This window comes from Gallinula chloropus, assembly GCF_964237585.1.
Source record: "Gallinula chloropus genome assembly, chromosome: 13".
Lineage (NCBI taxonomy): Eukaryota > Metazoa > Chordata > Aves > Gruiformes > Rallidae > Gallinula > Gallinula chloropus.
In genome coordinates, this window is record NC_140098.1 from 7,379,887 (window position 1) to 7,400,360 (window position 20,474).

The window sequence follows — 20,474 nt, forward strand, 5'->3', positions numbered from 1 at the left end:
AAATCTAAGCAGAATAGACTACTACTTTTGCTATTTCTTTTCCTGATTTTCTCTCTTATTTCCATTTTTTCATTCATTACAACATATACTAATGTGACACTTTCTGGATTAACTGTATCACCTGCTCCTGTACAGTGATTTTTGTAAGTGATCTATGGCATTTAATTCAAACTATTTACTGCTTTAGGCAAGACATATTTAAATTCTGAATAGTTGCAGTCTCGAACAAGGTTAATGTTTTCTTCAGTCTGTGTTATTGTTACCCTTCCTTTAAAATATAAGAGCTTAGATGAGCATTTGAAAGTGCATTTCAGTTTGGCCATTGGAGGTCATTATCATGGATTTCAGTTAGAAGTGAACTCTTTGTCTCACTTGAGAGGATTCAATGGCCAATTCAAAACAGTTGTTAAGCCAGAAAAAAACTTCACAGTATTTTTTATTGTTATTATTTCTTTTATGAGAAGGGTACAGTAGTTTATTTTACCATGCTCAGAATTTACCAGGTAATCAGTAGATTGATTTCCATGAACACTGTAACGGAAACAAGCTAATAGTAGTGAAAAAGAGAAGAATTGAAGGGGAGTTTAAAAATTTAGGACTTGGCAAGAACAGTGGTTGTATCTTTAGGTATGGAGGAACAGAGCCCGTCTGGTGCTCCACCTGTTTGGCTTCACTGCCTTCCTTGCAGAATTTCTTTTTTAGCCAACCCTGAAGTAAACCTGGGCAATCTCACCTTTAATTGAAAAAAAAATAATGAATTTAACCTCTTAGTGAAGTAATCCTCAAATGTGTGTGCAGGAATACTGTAGTAATTTTTGTACTAATATTTGTGTGTTTCTACACCTGAGGAATGCAGGTTTAATAATGGTGGTTGTTTGCTAAATGCTCTTTGACTAATGTAAGCTTCTTTTGTCTTGTTTCAATTGTTTCCTCACCGGAACATTCTCACCTCTTTCTTTTTTAATAATTGTGCTCAATCTCTTTTTGAAGTGCTGACATTAGTAACTGTTTATCATTTTAAAGCTTTGTCTCCATTGTATTACCTACCATCTCTTTTGTAAAAGTATTTTTTCTCCTATTCTCTCATAGTATTTGCAGAATAGGGTCTGGGAGTTTTACCACAGACCTGAATCTCTTCACCAGCGATTGTTACATCGGGAACTCCATTTAGTCATACTCATGGTTAAGTGGAGCATTGAATTTTGCTCCACTCTGGGTGAAAACCTACCTGAATAACGATCTTGTCCTTGGTGAAGTCTTTGTGTTGCTTGTTGACTCTGAAAACTCTGGTTTCTAGGAAGGCACTGGTGTCTCAGCTCATCATCCATTCCAGAAATGGTTGTGCTGCCTCAAGGGGTCACAGTTTGTATTTGCACAGCCTTCCCCCTTCCCTTGTGTAGGTGACCACACAACGTACCCTCCTCAGGTTCTCCCCTCTGCGAGCCTGGTGTCTGCCTCTTCCTGTCCAATTTTATCTACACGCAGCAACGTGAAACTGGGTCAATTCTTCCATCTGTTGCTGCCTCCCACAGAGGGGCAAACCAAAGTAGTGAAGTCAGAAGTTTGATCCTTCTCATGCAGGCTCTGCAGAGCAGGGGCAGTCTGCCTACTGCTGTTAGAGGTCACCACCTCTGTGCAGCTGAAACAATTGTTTATGAAGCAAACATGCTTTTTGCAGATGGTGATGGGATTTTTCGTGAAATTTCTTTCCTGCTCCGGCTGAGGAGGCTTTTATGACAGGGTCCCTGTTTTAGTGTGAGGGAAAGGAATGCCAGGTATTCAGCTGTCCAATGTAACTGAAATTTCACTCAGCTGAACCTCTCATTTAGTAGCTCTCTGTTATCTTTCCTGTGCCTTTCCTCCTAACTGTTCTATCTCACTCTATGGATTCAGTGCTGCCTAGAACCAAGTTGAGAGTTGTTAGCAATACTTTTTAGAGAATCACAGAATCACTAGGTTGGAAAAGACCTTTGAGATCATGTAGTCCAACCATATATTCATAGAATCATAAAATTTTAGGGGTTGGAAGGGACCTCGAGAAATCATCGGGTCCAACCCCCCTGCCAAAGCAGCTCCCTAGGACGTATGACTCAGATAGGTGTCCAGGCGGGTCTTGAATATCTCCAGAGAAGGAGACTTCACCACCTCCCTGGGCAGCCTGTCCCAGGGCTCTGTCAGCCTCACTGGGAAAAAGTTTTTCCGCATGTTGGTGCTGAACTTCCTGTGCTCCAACTTGCAGCCATTGCCCCTTGTCCTGTCCCCACAGACAACTGAAAAGGGGCTGGCTGATTCCCCCTGCATCCCCTGCTTAAGATAATTATAGACTTTAATTAGGTCCCCCCTTAGTCTTCTCTTATCAAGGCTGAACAGTCCCAACTTACTCAGCCTTTCCTCATAGGGAAGATGCTCCAGGCCCTTAATCATCTTTGTAGCCCTTCTCTGGACTCTGTCCAGGAGATCCCAGTCCTTTTTATACCAAGGAGCCCAGAACTGGACACAATACTCCAGGTGGGGCCTGACCAGGGCAGAGTAGAGGGGGAGGATCACCTCTTTTGACCTGCTGGCTACATTCCTCCTGATGCACCCCAGGATCCCATTGGCTCTCTTAGCCACCAGGGCACACTGCTGGCTCATGGCCAACTTGTCATCAACCAGGACCCTCAGGTCCTTCTCCACAGAGCTCTTCTCCAGCAGGTCATCCCCCAGCCTGTACTGATACAAATGGTTGTTCCTTCCCAGGTGCAAGACTTTACACTTGCTTTTGTTGAACCTCATCTGGTTTCCCTGCCCAGCTCTCCAGCCTGTCCAGGTCTCTCTGGATGGCAGCGCAGTGTTCCTGTATGTCAGCCACTCCTCCCAGCTCTGCATCATCGGCACTTGCTGAGGGTGGATGCTGTTCCCTCATCAAGATTGTCAATGAAGATATTAAACAGAACTGGACCCAACACCGAGCCCTGGGGAACACCGCTAGTCACAGGCCTCCAGTCAGATTCTGCTCCACGGATCACAACCCTCTGGGCTCGGTCCGACAGCCAATTCTGAACCCACCTCACCGTCCACTCATCTATCCCATGCTCTCTCAGCTTTGCTATCAGGGTGTCATGGGAGACAGTATCAAAAGCCTTGCTGAAGTCAAGGTAGATGACATCCACTGCTCTCCCTCCATCTACCCAGCCTGTCATGAGATTGTAGAAGGCTATGAGATTGGTCGAGCGTGATTTCCCCTTGGTGAATCCATGCTGACTGCTCCTCATGACCTTCTTCTCTTCCAATTGCTTGGAGATGGCATCCAGAACAAGCTGTTCCATTACCTTTCCTGGGACAGAGGTGAGGCTGACTGGCCTATAGTTACTAGGTTCCTCTTTCTTGCCCTTTTTAAAGACTGGAGTGACATTGGCTATCCTCCAGTCTTCAGGCACTTCTCCTGTCCTCCAAGACCTGTTGATAGAGAGCAGATCAGCAATCACCTCCGCCAGCTCCCTCAGCACACGTGGATGTATCCCACCTGGGCCCATGGATTTGTGTACATTAATCCCTTTGAGCCGCTCCTGGACCTCCCCTACCTCAACCAGAGGGAAATTCTTCATTTCCCAAACACTCCAACTTTCATCCAGTATCTGTGGGTCCCGGGGGGCCTTTGAAGTGAAGACCGAAGCAAAGGCAGCATTCAGTATCTCCACCTTCTCAGCATCCCCTGTTACCAGGACACCCTCCTCATTCAGCAAGGGTCCTACATTATCCCTGGTCATCCTCTTACTATTCACGTATCTAAAAAAACCCTTTTTATTGTCCTTTATGCCCCTTGCCAGCTTCATTTCCAAGAGGGCTTTAGCCTTCCTAGTTGCATCCCTACAGGCCCTGACCACATTCCTGTATTCTCCACAGGTGCTCAGACCCTTTTTCCACAATTCGTAGATCTTCTGCTTCTCTTTGAGTTCACTCAGTAGCTCTGTGTTCATCCATGCAGGTCTTCTGCCTCTCTTTCCCGATTTCTTACTCAAAGGGATGCATCGTTCCTGTGCTTGGAAGAAGCACTGTTTGAATGTTAGCCAGCTCTCACAGGTTCCCATTCCTTCAAACAGCGTAGCCCACGGGATAGCCCCTATTAAGTAGTGGAGGAGATCAAAGTTAGCTCTTCCAAAGTTCAGGGTAGCTCTCCTACTTTTTGGCTTGCTGCTTCCACCCAGGATCTTGAACTCGACCATTTCATGGTCACTTTGTCCTAAGCTGCCCCCGACCTTCACTTCCCTAACGAGCCCGTCCTTGTTAGTGAAAACAAGGTCCAGCACCCACCCTCCCCTTGTAGGCTCCTGCACCATCTGTAGCAGGAAATTGTCTTCAACATGCTGCAGAAATTGTCCAGATATTGACCAAATTGATTAAATATTGTCAGCTGCTGCTGCAAATAATGAGCTAATAAAGAAAACTCTGGTTTTGCATTCTAATACACTTGTATTTCTGATAATGATGATGAATATTCACTGAGATTCTCATTTTAAATTAAAAGTATTGAAACTTAGCTTAGTCTATTGGTATAGTTGTTTTAAATATGAAATTATTAAATTATTTGGACAGTATATTTTAATGACTAGTGTAAATCAATGTATAAACCAGTGTTACAAAAACACCTGTTCTGGAAACTGATCGTGTTTTTAAGTACTATGAGGCAAAGTCTATTCATCTTTCAGTCATTTGGTTGATCAGCTTTATAGTGTCAGTGGTGCTACAAATAATTTAAGCAGTTTCTGCCTTTAGCCAGTATAAGAAATCTTGACTGTGTGGACAGTAGCTCAGATGACTTTTTTCCTTAAAATGTGTTTCAGTCCTTTCTGGCAGGGCTCAGGCTGCATTCTCTTGACAGAAGGCAGAGGACAGGAGATGGTCACAGTATCCTGTGGCTGAGAGTTGCTGGCATAGTTCTGTGTAGCAGCAGGCTCCTTCATTGCTTACTCAGTGCACTCCCCAGCCAGTGTCCTTCATTCTCTCCCCATGCTATTTCTTTCCACTGCACCACATACTCTTCTCTCTATTCTTCCAACACTGTTAAGCTTGAGCTAGGATGTATTTTGAGTTTACAAACTGCTCTCTTAATGTTCTACACAGTGTAGAATTGTGAAACATTTTTTGCTTTCTATTGTAGCTGAATTAAGGGAATGGATCCATGAGTTCTTGCTCTTTATGGTTAATAGCTGATTTCCTAGAGTAGAGCGTTCTAAGAATGTGTGCAGAAGTGTTGTCTTAGGACAAAGGAGAGTGAACTGTCAACTCCTCTATAGCAGAAATTAGATAAGCATTGGACAGTTTCATGTCAAATTGAGTTTTTGGTAGGAGAATGCTATTGGTTGGAGATACTGATAGGAATGCTGACTGATAGGAGGAGGCGTTTGAAGATTTATAATAGTATGCTTTTATTGGATTTTTTAATATTGGGTTTTTTCCATGATAAGGTTAAAATAATGGAATTTTAGGTTTGTGGGTTTTTGGTTGTGGTGTTGGGTTTTTTTCCCCGATATAAGAAAAGTCCCTGTAGAAATTGCTAGATATAAAATACATTTAATTGGGGTGTTGGGTGGCTGGGCTTGGGATTTTCTGTTGTTGGCTTTGGGTTTTGTTTTTACAATTTATTCTTGAAATATCTTTTGATATCCCTTGTCCCTTTCAGATTTATAGTTGTGTGATTAGTGTGAGATAGAGGCTGCCTGCTTCCCTTCAAAGCTAAACAGTTTTTTGCAGCATCCATTGAATTTCGAGTTGAAGCTCTTGAATAATACCATGGCTGTGTTGTCTGTATGCATTCTTTCAACACATCTCTGTGAGAAAATAAAGGATTGTTTTTATATGCTACAGTATTATAATTCACTGCAGCAAGAGTGATGATTGTGTGACTAGTTTTAATATTCATACAATTTTGCAGAATATTCTTTTGATCTGTAAAACATCGATCTGAACCAAAGGTTGTAGCAGCAGAGCTGACTCCATAAAATATGTTTGCATGTTCCTCCACAAATGCTGCAGAAAGTGCTCATGTCATATTTGTATTTTTATTATCATTTACTTTCAGCTGAAAAATTAGTGAGCCCTAAAGATATTGACCCGATAGGACGCTACATACCTCCACAGGACCAGCGGAACGTTAGCATGAGGTTTTCAAATCAGGTAAGCATAAGCTTAGAATTTAGGTGTTTTTACTGAAAAAATGTCATCTAGATGTACTATACAGTCTTCCAGTGTTACAATTGCAGTGCTAAGAAAAATGTTAAATGTATGTGCGTTTTCCTGGTTGATGAGGGATTGAGTTTAAGAGAAGAACTGTAAGATCTGTCATTGGGGGAAGTGGTGTGTATTTGCCTTCAAATAAAGGGGCACAATCAAAATGATGTATAAAAAGCAAGTTTGAAAAGCTCTTAATAGATTTGTTTCTGACTCGTGTGTCAGGAAGGCAACAATGAGCCTGCTTTTTTTTATTCCTTCAAATTAGTTACCACTTCAGTGCATTAGTGCTTTTAGTATTCAGAGCTACAAGGATGATGTTTGGTTTTGGTGTGCATGGTATATATGTGTGGTCCTGTATTTGGCTTAACTGCACAGCAGGAGTGAGTGCCCAGGGATAGGGAATGCTTCTAACATTGTAATTCAAATCTGTAGTATAACAAGATAACAAGACATAAACATGGCCTTATATGGAGGCAACTTCATTATCCAGGTCAGAGCTGTAGGTAGGGAAGTGTCTAGTGAAGAGATGGTTTTCAGCCTTTTTATTTCTTGGTATAAGCAATACAGATTTGAAAAGTTCCTTGTTCAGCATTGTGAATTTGTTATGGAAGCACAAAATGTGAAGCATTTATCTGAAGACTTATTCCAGGATCAGAAGTGAACAATGTTTTCCTTGTTGTATCCACATGCTGCTTAAAACCCCTGTTTCCTACTGTTTCCTGTTACCAAGGTAATCCAAGTGCCTGGATGCTGTCTCATTCACGAGACTTTCATTGTGCTCAGTGCAGCACTTCTGCTGTGTCAATATCAGATAATGAAAGCTCAGTGGCTTAATTTGTTCCCATTTCTTTGTTCTTACAACATGGGGCTGTGAGTGTTACAGAAGCTGTGAGCTGCTGGTATCACCAGCCCTTCTAGGAGTGCGGTTGGAAGAAGCCTGTGTCCAGTCAGTGTTGGTGCAGCCCATCTTTTCTTAATTTTAGTATTTAAGGACATGTGTGTCCATATCATCTTTCACTTAAAAAGTCTGATGTGTCAGTGACATGTACCTTTCAGCAGCATTTAGATGTTTGCAGAGCAGCTGTGCTTTGTAACAGTGCAGCTGGAGTTGTGTAACGCCGAGGTGGGTTATTTCGGGGAAGTACCCGTCCCTCTGTGGCGTGTTTTCTCTTCCTCCTCTCGCTCAGTGTGCTTGGACAGCTCGGTCAGCACCACTTGAGCCGGTGTGTCTGAATGCTGTGCCCACCTCCCCACAGTTTCAGAATGAATGGGCTTTTTTCAGAGTTCTGAGGTTTCCTGGGAGTGTGTGCAGACAGCAATAGTGATAGCAGCTGTCCAGTGAGAGTGCAGCAAAAGCCTGATGCAGAGCTGCTTTCTCTGCTCCTGCCAGGAATGCAATGGACTCAGGGGTTCTTCCCTTTATCCTGCCTCCAGCAGTTTATAGCCTTGCTAAAAACCATGGGGTTATTTTAAATTATTTTTTTTTAGAGAGAGGAAGAACAATAATCTGCTTTTTATCTGGATCTTGGGAAAGCACTGGGGTGTATGTATGATTTGCACAGATTGCAGCACGTAGTTGAAACAGATCCTTCTGCCCACTCTCCAGTGTGAAAATGCCAGGCAGAAGGGTGAACCCTGGGGGGTGTGCGTGTCTGTTGCAGAGTCTTGGAGAGATGGTGATGGATGTTGTGTGAACATCATCTTGGCTTGTGCTATTAGACAGTCGTGAAATTGAACACCTTAAAATGGAACTTTTAACAAGAGGATTTATTTATTCAGTGGAATGTATAGGAGTTTAATGCTTTTCCACATTTTATTTTCTAATATATAGCAAATGCTATAGATGACTTGTTATTGAGGAGGGTGGCATACTTTTTCATGAGTACTCTGTTATTTTGATCTGCCTTTTGTGATCCTCCAGGCCTTGACATATTAAATGTCAATGAAAGTAACTTTCTGCCTAATGTTACCAGCAATCCTGTAGGTATATGGAATTGCAGTTAGATTGTTCCACAGCATTTTCTTGAGGTCTAGCTATTTTTCACACAGATTTTGTGTTGTGCCAGTTGTGCTACAGATGCATTGGCTCAGTCATGGCCTGTGACAGAACCACCACTTAGTGGCTGCTGTAAGTGGGGTACGTCTGTGAGAGGCATTAGTAGTGCTGCTGGAGAAGGGTGTACACCTCGGTGGAGATGCATAACACAGAGATCTATGTACACCCTACAGTCTGTGGTTACCAGTCCCCCTGTTTGTCATTAATAAAGTAATCAGTAAGCTGAGCTTTAACCTAAATACCACTCCCCAAGTTAGATCACAGGCTGTCTATAAACCAGTACAGTCTTGGAGGGGTGGTCTCTGGTCTCTTTGTTTTCAGGGTGGTGGTGGAAGGGGGGGGGGTGTCTGCTTTTTGTTTTATAAACACAATGCCCTGGTTATGATGGAGAATTGGTTTGACTTCTTACTGTTTGTAGGAATGCAATTCAACTTATTCTGAGGAGGAAAATCTTTTCATGTCACTTGAACTTCCAACGTCTCAATCTGGTCTCTGTGTGTGTGTGTGTTCATCACACACTTAGTTCATGAGGCAAGAACTCCAGTGTTTCCAGTGGAACTGTAGTGCTGACAGACCTTTTGGGAAATGTTGTCAAGAGTTTTTTCTGCAAATGCATAAGATCTAACTGGGTACCAAGGCTGACAGGTGCCTGAACAAGACAGTGTTCATGCTGAACCTTTTGTTCTGAATCAATAGGTTTATGCATCTGTCTTCACAGAAAATGCTGGGGTTTATATAATCTATTGGTAGATGTATTTAACTTTTGTCACTCATGTTTGAGTAGTTTCTAGACAAAAGCATTTTAGGAATGATGGTGTCTGCTGCTGTTAGGTCTTTTGATTTTACAGTCATGGAATGCCAGAGAAGAAACAAACAAGGAATAACTCATTTTTAGCCGATAATAATACATGCTGCCAGTGAAAAGAAATGTGCATTGCTGTTTCAAGACCCAGGGAGTCAATTCAAAGACTTCACCCAACATGTTGAATTTATTCCTGTTTGCATGGCTTCTTGGTGTAAAATACTGGAATTTATTTTAAACATGAGGTACCTGTGTTACAAAGGAAATGCTGTTACCTCCTGTAAAATCTAATATCTCTCTTATATAACTGTGAAGAGTAGCTGTCTGTTCACAACATTTCAGACTAAAGGGTTGAAATCATCAGTTCATTATTTTAAAGTGAATATTATCAGTCACCCAAATAGTTGTGTTATTTCACTCTTTACAAAAATTTCTATCAAAATATGTCATATCAGGCATAAAGGAAATACATTGGCTGCATAAACTCTAAATGTTTGTATGAAGCAAAATGTTTTTCTTATGTGTTATTTAAAAAAACCCAAACAAATCAAACATTGGAAAAGGTTACCAGAAATGTTATTTGTTAGTAACTCTCCAAAATGCATCTTGCTAGAGATATTATTGATAGGACAGTTTTCCCATAGTTTTGAGATTTACAAGTTTTACCCCTGTGGTGATGTTCTGATGTGTTCACACAGTAAGAAAAAGCCAAGCAGACAGTGAAGTCTGTCATACTGGAGATTTTTTTAAATAGACTTTGTCCCTATTCGTGCCTCAGATACCAAAATATGTAATCAGCAAATGCTAATTTATATTTTTTCCTCATTTTCTAGGGTCCTTTAGAAAATGATTTGGTGGTACACGTGGCTCTGATAGCAGAAAGTCAGCGGTATGTATTTACTTTTATTAAGAATGTACATATTAGGGAAGTGTTCAGCAGTAGGCATCTTGAATTTGCTAAAGGTATCCAAGGAAGTGCAGTTTATGATGCTGCTGCTTGTGTGTCTGCTGCCGAGATAACTGTTAAAGCTCAGATTATTCTGTGTTGTGCCATTAAATTGCTCACTGTTTCATTTGTAGCCTACAAGTTTTTCTGAACACGTATGGAATCCAAACTCAGACCCCCCAGCAGGTGGAACCAATTCAGATATGGGCTCAAAAAGAACTTGTCAAAGTAAGGAATTTTGCATTTTAAATTATTTATTTACCTATACATTTCTTTTGTAACTATAGGAATTTATATCAAGCCATGAGACCTGTATCTCCTTAAGCTTTATAGCTGCCTTTTTTTGCTACCTGATTCAGTTGCAAGATGCGCTGACACAGTCTGTTACATGTGCCAAGTTAGTTTCCAGTGAAACAGCAGCTTCTGACTGGAGCACAGATGTTCTGTGTGACATGATTAGTCTTATCACCTGAGCACCTTTCAAAGAATAAGGAATAAAGAATAAAATCTCAGTAATAGCACAGTAGGCTAAGCAAAACTTGACACAGAAACAAGCAAATGTACAGTAGTCAAAGAAGTAGTCAGAAGGCAATAGGCATAACCCATTTTATGATTTCATAGTGTAGCCCCTGTAACAGGGGTTATACAAGCTTCTGTAACTGTTTCTTCAGAAGTCCTTTGAATTGACTAATCCAGGAAGTTTTGGTCTTAGAACTGTTTTTGGATTACCCCTTTAACTTGGCACATTAAAAAAGCAGCAGTCAGAAGTTACTGGGATAAAGGACGTCTTCAGAATCCCCTTCATTGCCTGTGAAGGCTTCAGGTTTTCCTCCTTTGGCAGAAGCAAGTAGACTCCTAACAGTGCCACAGCCTTCTGCTGGGAAGGCTGGCCCTTTTTGCCCTTAGCGCTTATGAAGATGCCAGCTTAGATGCATCTGTCCAGGTAGCTGTCAAGGCTGCATGAAGCCAGCAGCTGAAGATGAATGGCATCTACAGGCCATACCAGACTGTTTCAGCATCTCTCAGCACTACCGTGGCCTCCTTTCTGTTCACTCATTTTTATATATAGCACTTTGGCTGCCTTGCCAAAGTGCTGTATATAGCATTTAAATTTAAGAGACTGACAAATGCTGCTCTGAATGATAAATGTAAAATTGATAAATTGTAGGTGCCCTTGTCTAAAGTCCTGATAGAAATCTGGGTGATTACTGGGCGCTTATTTATCCCTCTCTGCAACACCTGGACCCTTCCTCTGAAAAGACCTGGAGTAGTCCTGCTGTACGTACGCAGCCCTTAGCAAGCTGCAGGGCTACTCTGTCAGCCAGGCAGGCTGCTCACAGGTGGGCACTTGGTGTATTTCATACTTCACCACCTCAGGATTGGTCATGGGTGAGGTCAGCCCTGGGTTGGACAGGCAGTTGGGCTAGATGGCGGTGGTAGGTCCCTTCTAGCTGAAGCAGTCTTTTCTCTTCTGCTCTCATGAGGTACGTAAAACTCTTATCGAACTTTGGATAACACAGGTTGTCTCAAACAAGAGTGATGAATTCTGAATGTCTGGGGGAAGTATAGTGGGTATATTTACTTTCAGTCCTGAAGTTCCAGTTGTGGAACAAATCACTTGAAAGTCTCTCCTCTGGAAGTCAGGATCATGTAATGACTGCCACTAACACCTGAGAAGCATTTAAATGGAGAGAAAAGAAATGCCTTTGTTCACATTCAGCCTTGTTCATTTATTGGTTCATTTTTGCTTACTGGTTTTCTTGATGATATATTTTGAAACAGATTCTCCTTGACTCTATTTGTCCTGAAATTTAGTACCTAAAATTTTGGGTTGATAAATAGATGCTCTGTAAATTTACTGTAGAGGAGTATATGTTGTCTCTTTCAGTCAGCTACCACTTCTTTGGTCTCCCTGGCAAAAAGATGAGACCTTCATTAAGTCTTATTATCATTGATTAAGTTCCTAGCTATGCCGACGTCTGTGTTAGGGTTTATTTTTCAAAAGCTGGTGACATCTGGCAGCTCTGACTTTTTCTTTATGCCCATGATGGGTAGGTACGTCTGCCTCATCAAAATTTACTTTTAAAAAGAATGTCGTGAAAATATCGAGTTGCCTGAAGCAAAACCTCTTCCTGGTGGGGTGGCAGAAAAGGCTGCGCTACGGCTCTGAAGCTGAATAGCCCTGACAGTGAAGGAGTGGAAGTGGTTGGGACATAATGAGAAGTGAGGTCAGATCTGCTGCTTATGCAAAAGCCCAGTACAAGCCAAAAAACAAACCAACCAACCCCCCGGTTGTATTTGTCATCTTCTGCTGGGAAGGGAAGCTAATGCTGGCACAGTTGCCTGTATTTTTAGGAAAAGAGGGTTGATCCATAAGAACATGGATCTCATTGTTTGCTGTTCTGATACTGTCAGTGGTCTAGTTGCACATGGTAACAGTTTAAACCTCCAGACTAACAAAGAGGCTTGTGTCCCAAAAAGTAGTGTAAGAAAAATGCATGAGGGGAAGACATTGATTCAGGTAAATGAGGGATTGGAAATAGAACTGGGGGTCGTGTAAACAGATCCACAGAGTCTAGGGGAGGAAACGAGGAGAGGAAGAAGAGTGAAAACAAGAAAATGGGACAAGATGTGTGCAATATACAGGGAAAAAGTATGTGTGTAGTGTACACTACAGAATAACAGCAGAATACTCCATAGGCATAGACTGGGAACAGATAAAGGAGCACAGAAACAGATGGTGTGAAAGACCACTCTACTTGTCTCACTCTCATAAATCAACTCAACAGTCCAGTCTGCTTTCACAGACACTTCTTGGGTTTAGCAGCTTTAATATTCCAGAGTTGAAGGGCATTTGAATCCAGAAACCCTGCTCAAAGCAGCTGGACTTGCAGGAAACTGTACATCTGTCAGATACTCTGGTGGTGAGTCTGCACTGACGCTGGGATTGTAAGAGATCAGACAGGAAAGCTGTTACTGCTTTAGTAGGCTGTAGAACGACACAAGGCCTTGGGCTAAAGAAAGAGTCTTCCAGGAACAAGACAGTATCTTAATATTACCAGAGTTCTGTTTCTGTTATGGAACCATTTTGGTTTAGGTTCTGGCAAAATGAAGGCAATAAATGCAAAAGATGCTTAAAAAAACTACTTGAAGGCACAATTTGAATATATGCAAAATACTTTATTGAGTAGAAAAGTAGTAGGAGGAAGAAGGTAAAACCAGGAACTAATATAGGAAATAACAAGTTTTAGTTGAATCTTGAAGCTCTGCAGATAGGCAGGAGTCAGGGCCTTGCTCGTGCCCGAAGTTGCACCCGCAGGTCCTAACCAGCTCGGGATCCCACCCAGCACGTCCCCCTACCCGCAGCGACATCTTCTCTCAGTGGCAGCCAGCACTAATGGTGTTCTCACCTTGATGAGCAAGGTGAAAATCCTTCAGCCTCCCAAAATTATTATGATGAGGAGGGAAGGGGAACTGTTACCCTGTATCTACAGCAGAGTTCTGGTCTGCCAGAAGGGACTCTTACCCTGAAGGGCTGAGCAGGCTGCTTGGTCTTAGTGTCTTGCATCTTGTGCTTCTTGCTTCAGTTATAGTTAATTTCTCTTTGCTGTGAAGATACCTGTTCAAATCAAAACAACAAAATTTGGTCTTTGAACTGTACATTTTCCAAGTCTGGTGTTCTGTCACTTTATTGATCATTGTTACATGGATGTGTGTTTAGAAAAAATAAGTGACCACATTTTGTGAGTCTTGTTCTGTAATTGAATCAGAAGGCACAGCGCTTTCTGTGTGAGACTCGGCAGGAACACCAGCAAGGCTTAAGTCTATGTGATTCCCCTCAGGTTTTGTGATTCTTTCTCACAGGCTTACTTCCATTTGGGAGTCAATGACAAACTGGGATTGTCTGGAAGACCGGACAGACCTATAGGATGCCTTGGAACATCAAAGGTTATTGCAAGAAATGTTTCTATTATTGTTACTGATGTACATTTCAGATAAATGGTTAATTAGTCTCTGCATGATTTTAAATAGAATTGAAATGTAATTTAATCTTATGCACATATCTTACTTTACAGCCCTTGTAATGTATTTTGCTATTGAGAATGCATATGCTCTGCCTCACTGGTCAACTCCAGTATGACAGTAACGCTTGCTCAGAACAGGGTGAATGGTGATGGAGAGAACTGCTTTAGCTGAAATAGAATGCAGATCTGCACAGCCAAAAAAAACAGTACCTAAAATTTATATATGTGGGGTTTATCTTAAGTATTTTAATTCCACTGTTCTACATTGATTACTATTTTGATAGTTGCAAAATACCTTTTTTCCTTTTTAGCTACTTGAGGGCTTCCAGTATTGCAAAGTAAAGATTAATGGAAGCTTTCTCTCTCAACAGATTTATCGAATACTAGGGAAGACTGTGGTCTGCTACTCGATCATTTTCGACCTAAGTGATTTCTACATGTCTCAGGATGTTATGATGTTGATTGATGACATTAAGGTATTTATCTGTAACTTTTCCTTTGAGAAACTGACAAAAATAAGAAGAATAAACTGTGAAGTTTGATAAAATAAAGATTGAAAGGGCAATAACGGCATAGCATGTATTCTTCTAATATAAAGGTGCAGTATATGCTGGGCAGTGTATTAAGATGAATATCCTGTCAGCCCAGGAGGAGCCTTAGGGAGTATCTGTATCTGACAAAAAACCCACCCAAAAGTGACTGGGAGTGCTGTGGGGCAGCAAGCATCGATTGCAAGCAAGCGATCGTTTCTTTCTTGGGGAAACAAATGGTCTTGGCTGAAAAGGGGAATGGGAGCGGTCTGGTTAAGGGAGCAGGAAAGCCTCACCAGGAGGAAACATCCCTGGGATTTGCACAAACATTAAAAATCGCCTTCCTTTTCCTTACCTGAAGGCAGGCAGCAGCATCATGCCCTACCTGTCAGGTCCCCTGCACCTGAGCTGCTACTCGGAGTGCGTAGAAGGTGTCTCGGATTCAAGCTCTGAAGCCCTGGATTCCCACACATACCCACTAGGGCACTACGTGCAGTTGAGCGCGCCGTACTCTGCCTAGTGGTTTACTCTGTGAACCGTGAGCACCCTAGGAGTGCTTTCAGGAAATGTGTGAAGCGGCAGGGCTACACTGGAGAAATCTGTTAGTGGCTTATTAGCTAAGCTGGTTTTTACCTGTTGGGTTTCTCACAGCTGTTACATAAAGGTCGCTCTTCCAACATCTTGCACTGCAAATCCTGGTACGTTGTGCTTGGGGGACTTGTGACTAACCTGTTGTTTCTTACCTAGAACGCGCTGCAGTTCATTAAGCAGTACTGGAAAATGCACGGCCGGCCGCTGTTTGTTGTACTTATCCGTGAAGACAATATAAGGTAGAGAGAGATCAAAGCATCGTTTGCAGTGCAGTATTTGCCTAATTGCAAGATTAACTGAGTTCTGTTTCCAATTTCAGAGGGAGCAGGTTCAATCCGATATTAAATATGCTGGCAGCCTTCAGGAAGGGAATTGTTGGAGGAGTGAAAGTTCATGTTGACAGAGTGCAGGTACGGTGCTGCTTCTTGCCTCCCTGGGACTGGTACCCGAATTCTGACTACTCTTGTTTGTCACCTGACTTCTGAATCAAGGAGTCAAGGACCAAGACATGTGGTAGGGCTTTTGTTTTATCCCAAATGAAAATGGGTTTATTTTGATTTGTTTTGATGAGACTTTTGAAAGTGATAATTGTCACAGAGGATTTCCAGAAGGGAGAAGGGTTTTTGTTTGGCAATCTTGTGAAATTGCCACCAAAGGACAAATCCAGGAAGTCAAGCAGCGAGGGACTTGTTTTGATTAGATAATCAGTGAGGGATAAAAAATAAAAGGTACTTCACACAGATTAAAATTCTTACAAGAGCTAAGATACAGTTTTAACGTCTCTGCTGTTTGATTTAGTGTTAGAGCAGGAATGTTACTTCATTAAACTGTGACTATTAGAGTCAGGTGCTTGCTTTAGATACTCAGACGGGCTAGTTAATCCTAGTTTATGCCTTTTGAAGAATCATTCTGTTTGTGAGAAGGAAGACCAACACAACAAGAATGCCTTAATACTTTATCTGTAGAGCAGTTGGTGCTGTGTTCATAAATACCATGTGCTAACTTCCCCGATGTCAGTACAATGTGTTTAATTATGTTGCAGCACATTAGTTACTAACTTTAAGATTTAATTCCTGCTACAGCAGTGAACTAGGGATATATATTTTTGGGTTAAATAGAAATTGTCTTGCCTCTCTGGCTTATTAACATCCCTTGGGTCAAGAACAAGCAACATGTCTAATTTGTAGTGTTTCCTTAAATAATTCATCTATACCCACAAAATATATATGGAGTCTTTTTGAATTGTATTCAGTTGCTTCATGTAGATGTGTGTATGTGTAACTGTGACTGGAGACAGAATGCTACGGCTCTAATTGGGTGAATGATCTTTTTTTTTCCCTTCTTTTTGGTAAAATGCCTGTCCTTAGAGACTTGCAGCTTATTCCAATTTTCATCTTTATTGCCAATGTCCACAGCAGTCATGTGTTCAAGCAGACAAGCAAGTCGAGGACTGAGTGACACAAGCAATAAAAGCAAAGCAGTTTTTGTAATCGGTCATCCAGCAGTGTAACAGACCAACTGCAACTTGTATTTTACTGCAACCTGTGCACAATGCAAATGGCATTTAAAGGTTTTTTTTTATCAAATGAGAGCCATAAAAAACCAGTCTTAAAAGTGCTGCACATTAACTTTCCTCTGGAAGTATATAAAAAGGAAATTCATATAAATTCGGAGTGCATAAGTTGTACTGACTACGTAAGAGAAGTATGGCACTGAGTTTCAGGTGTGTGATATTCTGAGACAAAAGTATTTGTAAGCTGCATTTGATTGCCAATTTAAAGCAGGTATGCTGGGATTAAGGGATGGCTATGGAGTAGGAAGTGCTACTCTGTTGTGTGTTCCTGTAACATCCCTGAGACTGAGTGGAACGCTAGCTGTCCTTATGGTGATCCAGAACCGGTACCGTGCAGGACTCAGGAATGGAAATCCTTACCTCGGGTGTGTTCATCAGCCCTGCTGTGGGGAGAGGGAGGGGGCTGGTCACTGTTGGCACTGCAGGCAAAACGCCAGAAGAATGCCAGCCAGAAAGAGACAGCAGCCCCTTCTGCTGTTGTAAGGGAGCTCTTGAGAAAGAGGATAAGCACTCTGAAAGCGTGAAGATATTCCAAATGGTAGATGAAGAAACTGCTTTCTTAGTGGAAGCCACCAGCAACGTCTTAAGATCAAAACCCAACTATATAGCTATGTATGCATCTTATTTTAACTTTTTCAATATTTCATTTCAGACATTAATATCTGGAGCAGTTGTTGAACAACTTGACTTCCTAAGAATCACTGATACAGAAGAGTAAGGCTCTGTGTAAATGATAATGATTTAAATATTTGATAATGACAATATTTTCTGAACTATGGAGAAATGAAATATTATTTTTTCAGGGCTCCGATATTTAAGAATTTGGAGGAGCTGGATCTTCCAAAACATTCAAAAGTCAAGAGACAGTCTAGTACTCCCAATGCTTCTGAACTTGAACAGCAACCAGATATAAATATTAATGACTGGAAAAACAAGTCGACGTACGAGATCCTGCAGAAACTTAATGTAAGAAAATGCAGTTTAATTTCATTCTCATGAAAGGAGAACTGACATGCTGGTATCCTTTACAACAGCAGCCTACTTGGATCAAGGTGCTTAGTGTCAGGACCCAGTGTTAACAATGTAGCTAGGAACACAAAATGTGGGGAGTTCCTCATCCTGTTCAGAGAACCTTCCTCTTGACAATCACGTCATTTGTTGTAACAGTGCAGAACATTCTGGCCCTTCTTGCTGTAACTGTGGCTTCCGTTGGTCCCAGCTACCCAAATCTTCTGGTAATAAATGACCATCTAAAACATTGAATAGATACTGTACTGCTAGACTAACAGTCAGAAGACTTCAAGTGCTATTCCCTCTGATAGCCTGGGGTCATCTTAATGATTCCAAGGGAAAGTTCCAACCAGCCTTTTTCCTTTACCTTGAATAAAGCTACCGGTAACTGCTGCTAGACACAGTGTTCGATAGGAGCACTGTAAGTGCTGGACCTGGTTCCCTGTGTCATCACATGCATTTCTGCTGTAAATGACAGGACCTGAGAACAAAGTACCAGAAACGTTTCTAAGGCCAAATTATTGTGACTTAATTTGAACCACAGAGAAGCCTCCACAAGTGGCAGCAACAAGAGTACAGCATACACGGAGTATGAAATAGCTGTGAAGTCCCCTTAAAACCAAAATGTATAGACTGTTTTCTTAATTTTAAAAAATGGGCCCTTTGGTTTCAATTGAAATTTTTAATAGTTCTGGTTTTGCTTCACTAAAAATCTGAAGGCTATTTGTGGTTATGTTGTTGTTGTTTTGTTTTTTTTAAGGACTGCAATTGCCTAGCAAGTCAAGCATTACTCTCAAGTATATTGCTTAAAAGGGAAGGACCGAATTTTATCACCAGGGAAGGTAAAGAGCTGCTTTAATTTGGCTGTTGTGAACATTTCAGGAAGCAGCTGTATGCTTAGCTGTAATGAACATGAATAATGGCCGTGCATGTGAGCAGTTATGTAGCTGGCTTTGTGGCCATTTAAAGCAATTTCTGCATTAAATGGGACAGCAACATTCACAGTGTGGTGGAGAACGAGCCGTGAAATAGCTGCACTCTTTTGTATTGTTTGTAGGCTGGTGCTGTGCCAATGTGTGTCTTGCACACACAGATATCAAAAATAGGGGATTTGACCTTGCATAGGAAACTGAAACTAAAGGCAGGGTTGTGTGTAACAATTAGTCTGAAATGTGTGAAGCTTCATACTGAGTTTTTATTTTGCTTTTATGAAATCAGACTTTAATACATCTCCGAAGCTCACCCTACTTTTGTATTATAGTTTTATATTAGAATACAGGACTTAAACTCATGTAAAATGATTTGGAAGAGGCTTCTGGCTTTTGTGCTGCAAGGTTTGGTTTGTGTTTTTCTTTCCCCAGAGACTGCTTATTAGCTGCTTTTGTATATATGAATTCTCCTTGGAAGAAGAGGAAAGTTAAGATCAAATGTCAATAGTTATTGATCAAGCAGTATACCTTCCCATCTTGTGTTAGAGCCCTGCTTCATAATTTTGATCCAAGTCAGCTGGTTCTTGTGATGAAGAGTTGCCCTTTTGACATAGCTATGCATTATATCCACATTGCTATACTAAAAATGTACCAGTGTAAGGTGAATAACATGCACTGGCTGATTCAGAGTGCACTGTTAACATACAGCGTGGATGCAAAGTCACGGTGAAGGGCTGAGCACTGCGCAGGTGTAGCCTCTGAAGCAGGCGTACAGCCTTTGAGAGCCTCAGTGGCATTCTTTAGTCCCTTGTGATCTCCTTTGCTTGAGGCAGACTTCCTGACCTCTGCAAGTAACCAGCATAACCACATTTGACCATTAGATCATTATGATGAACTTAAGCTCTCTTGAAACCATTTAGGTCAAAAAAGACTGTTCAACACTGGCTTGGATAGACCCTTTTGTGCCATCCAATGTGAAACAGCAGATGATGATAACCTTTTTAATATGCATCTTGCATTAAATGGTCTGAGTCACTAACAGTTCCTGTCCTCCTACGCCTGGAGATTACTGAGACTGACATTAAATAATCACACAATCAGTAAAGCACAAATCTAAAGCTAAAGGCTGAAGAACCTTGGGTGTTCCAGCTGACAGACACAGGCTATGATTTTGTGAGTCAACTTCTGCTACTGTTGTTGCAGATGAATTTATTGTTCACCAATAAATGCCTGTCATGAAAAACACTGCCACTCCACCTGAGAATTTAAAATCTAGATGCTAAATGAAGTCCAAGTAATGAAATGTTTGTCACCAGTTTTATCTTTAATGTACCAGTCCCTGCTTGCCCCCTGCACAGTTGAAGCAATGTCTGTATAGTGAGTTGATGTTCTGTGGCCAGACAAGAGAATGGTATCCGTTCTGATTAACGTAACCAGTGTACACCGTGCCTTTTTGGAATCCTGGGCTACCTACTTGGACTTAGAAACAGTGGTATTCCCATTTCCTGCCCTCTCTTTTTTAGCTCATGTATGTACAGTTTGATGCTATGTAAATACGTTGCGCTTCACAAAATGTTCCCTTCGGTTTTGGCACTCAGAAGGTCAGCCGGGAGAGGGAAAGTAGTAAATCAGTAATATAACACCTGATGTATCTGTTCAGCATCCCCTGTTGTACCTTGCAGCACTGGCAACCAGCTTCACTGGCGCTGTGCTGTAATGCACCTGATCACCAGCGCTAGCTCCCAGTCACTCAGGTATCGCTGCAGGCACCTTACTGTGGTTACTCAGGGCAGAGCTG

At 41.6% G+C, this 20,474-nt stretch overlaps 1 protein-coding gene across 2 annotated transcripts in view; it reads left to right on the plus strand.

Annotated features, from left to right (window-relative positions):
* Nucleotides 1-20,474, plus strand: part of PHKB (phosphorylase kinase regulatory subunit beta) — an 82,521-nt gene that overhangs the window by 38,318 nt on the left and 23,729 nt on the right. For both annotated transcript variants that reach the window (XM_084270094.1, XM_084270095.1), the window contains exons 14-23: nucleotides 6,062-6,156; nucleotides 9,905-9,960; nucleotides 10,152-10,245; nucleotides 13,882-13,965; nucleotides 14,414-14,518; nucleotides 15,320-15,402; nucleotides 15,483-15,573; nucleotides 17,389-17,450; nucleotides 17,540-17,702; nucleotides 18,508-18,589. In XM_084270094.1, the coding sequence (XP_084126220.1) occupies nucleotides 6,062-6,156; nucleotides 9,905-9,960; nucleotides 10,152-10,245; nucleotides 13,882-13,965; nucleotides 14,414-14,518; nucleotides 15,320-15,402; nucleotides 15,483-15,573; nucleotides 17,389-17,450; nucleotides 17,540-17,702; nucleotides 18,508-18,589 (915 nt within the window). The remainder of the gene's footprint in view (nucleotides 1-6,061; nucleotides 6,157-9,904; nucleotides 9,961-10,151; nucleotides 10,246-13,881; nucleotides 13,966-14,413; nucleotides 14,519-15,319; nucleotides 15,403-15,482; nucleotides 15,574-17,388; nucleotides 17,451-17,539; nucleotides 17,703-18,507; nucleotides 18,590-20,474) is intronic.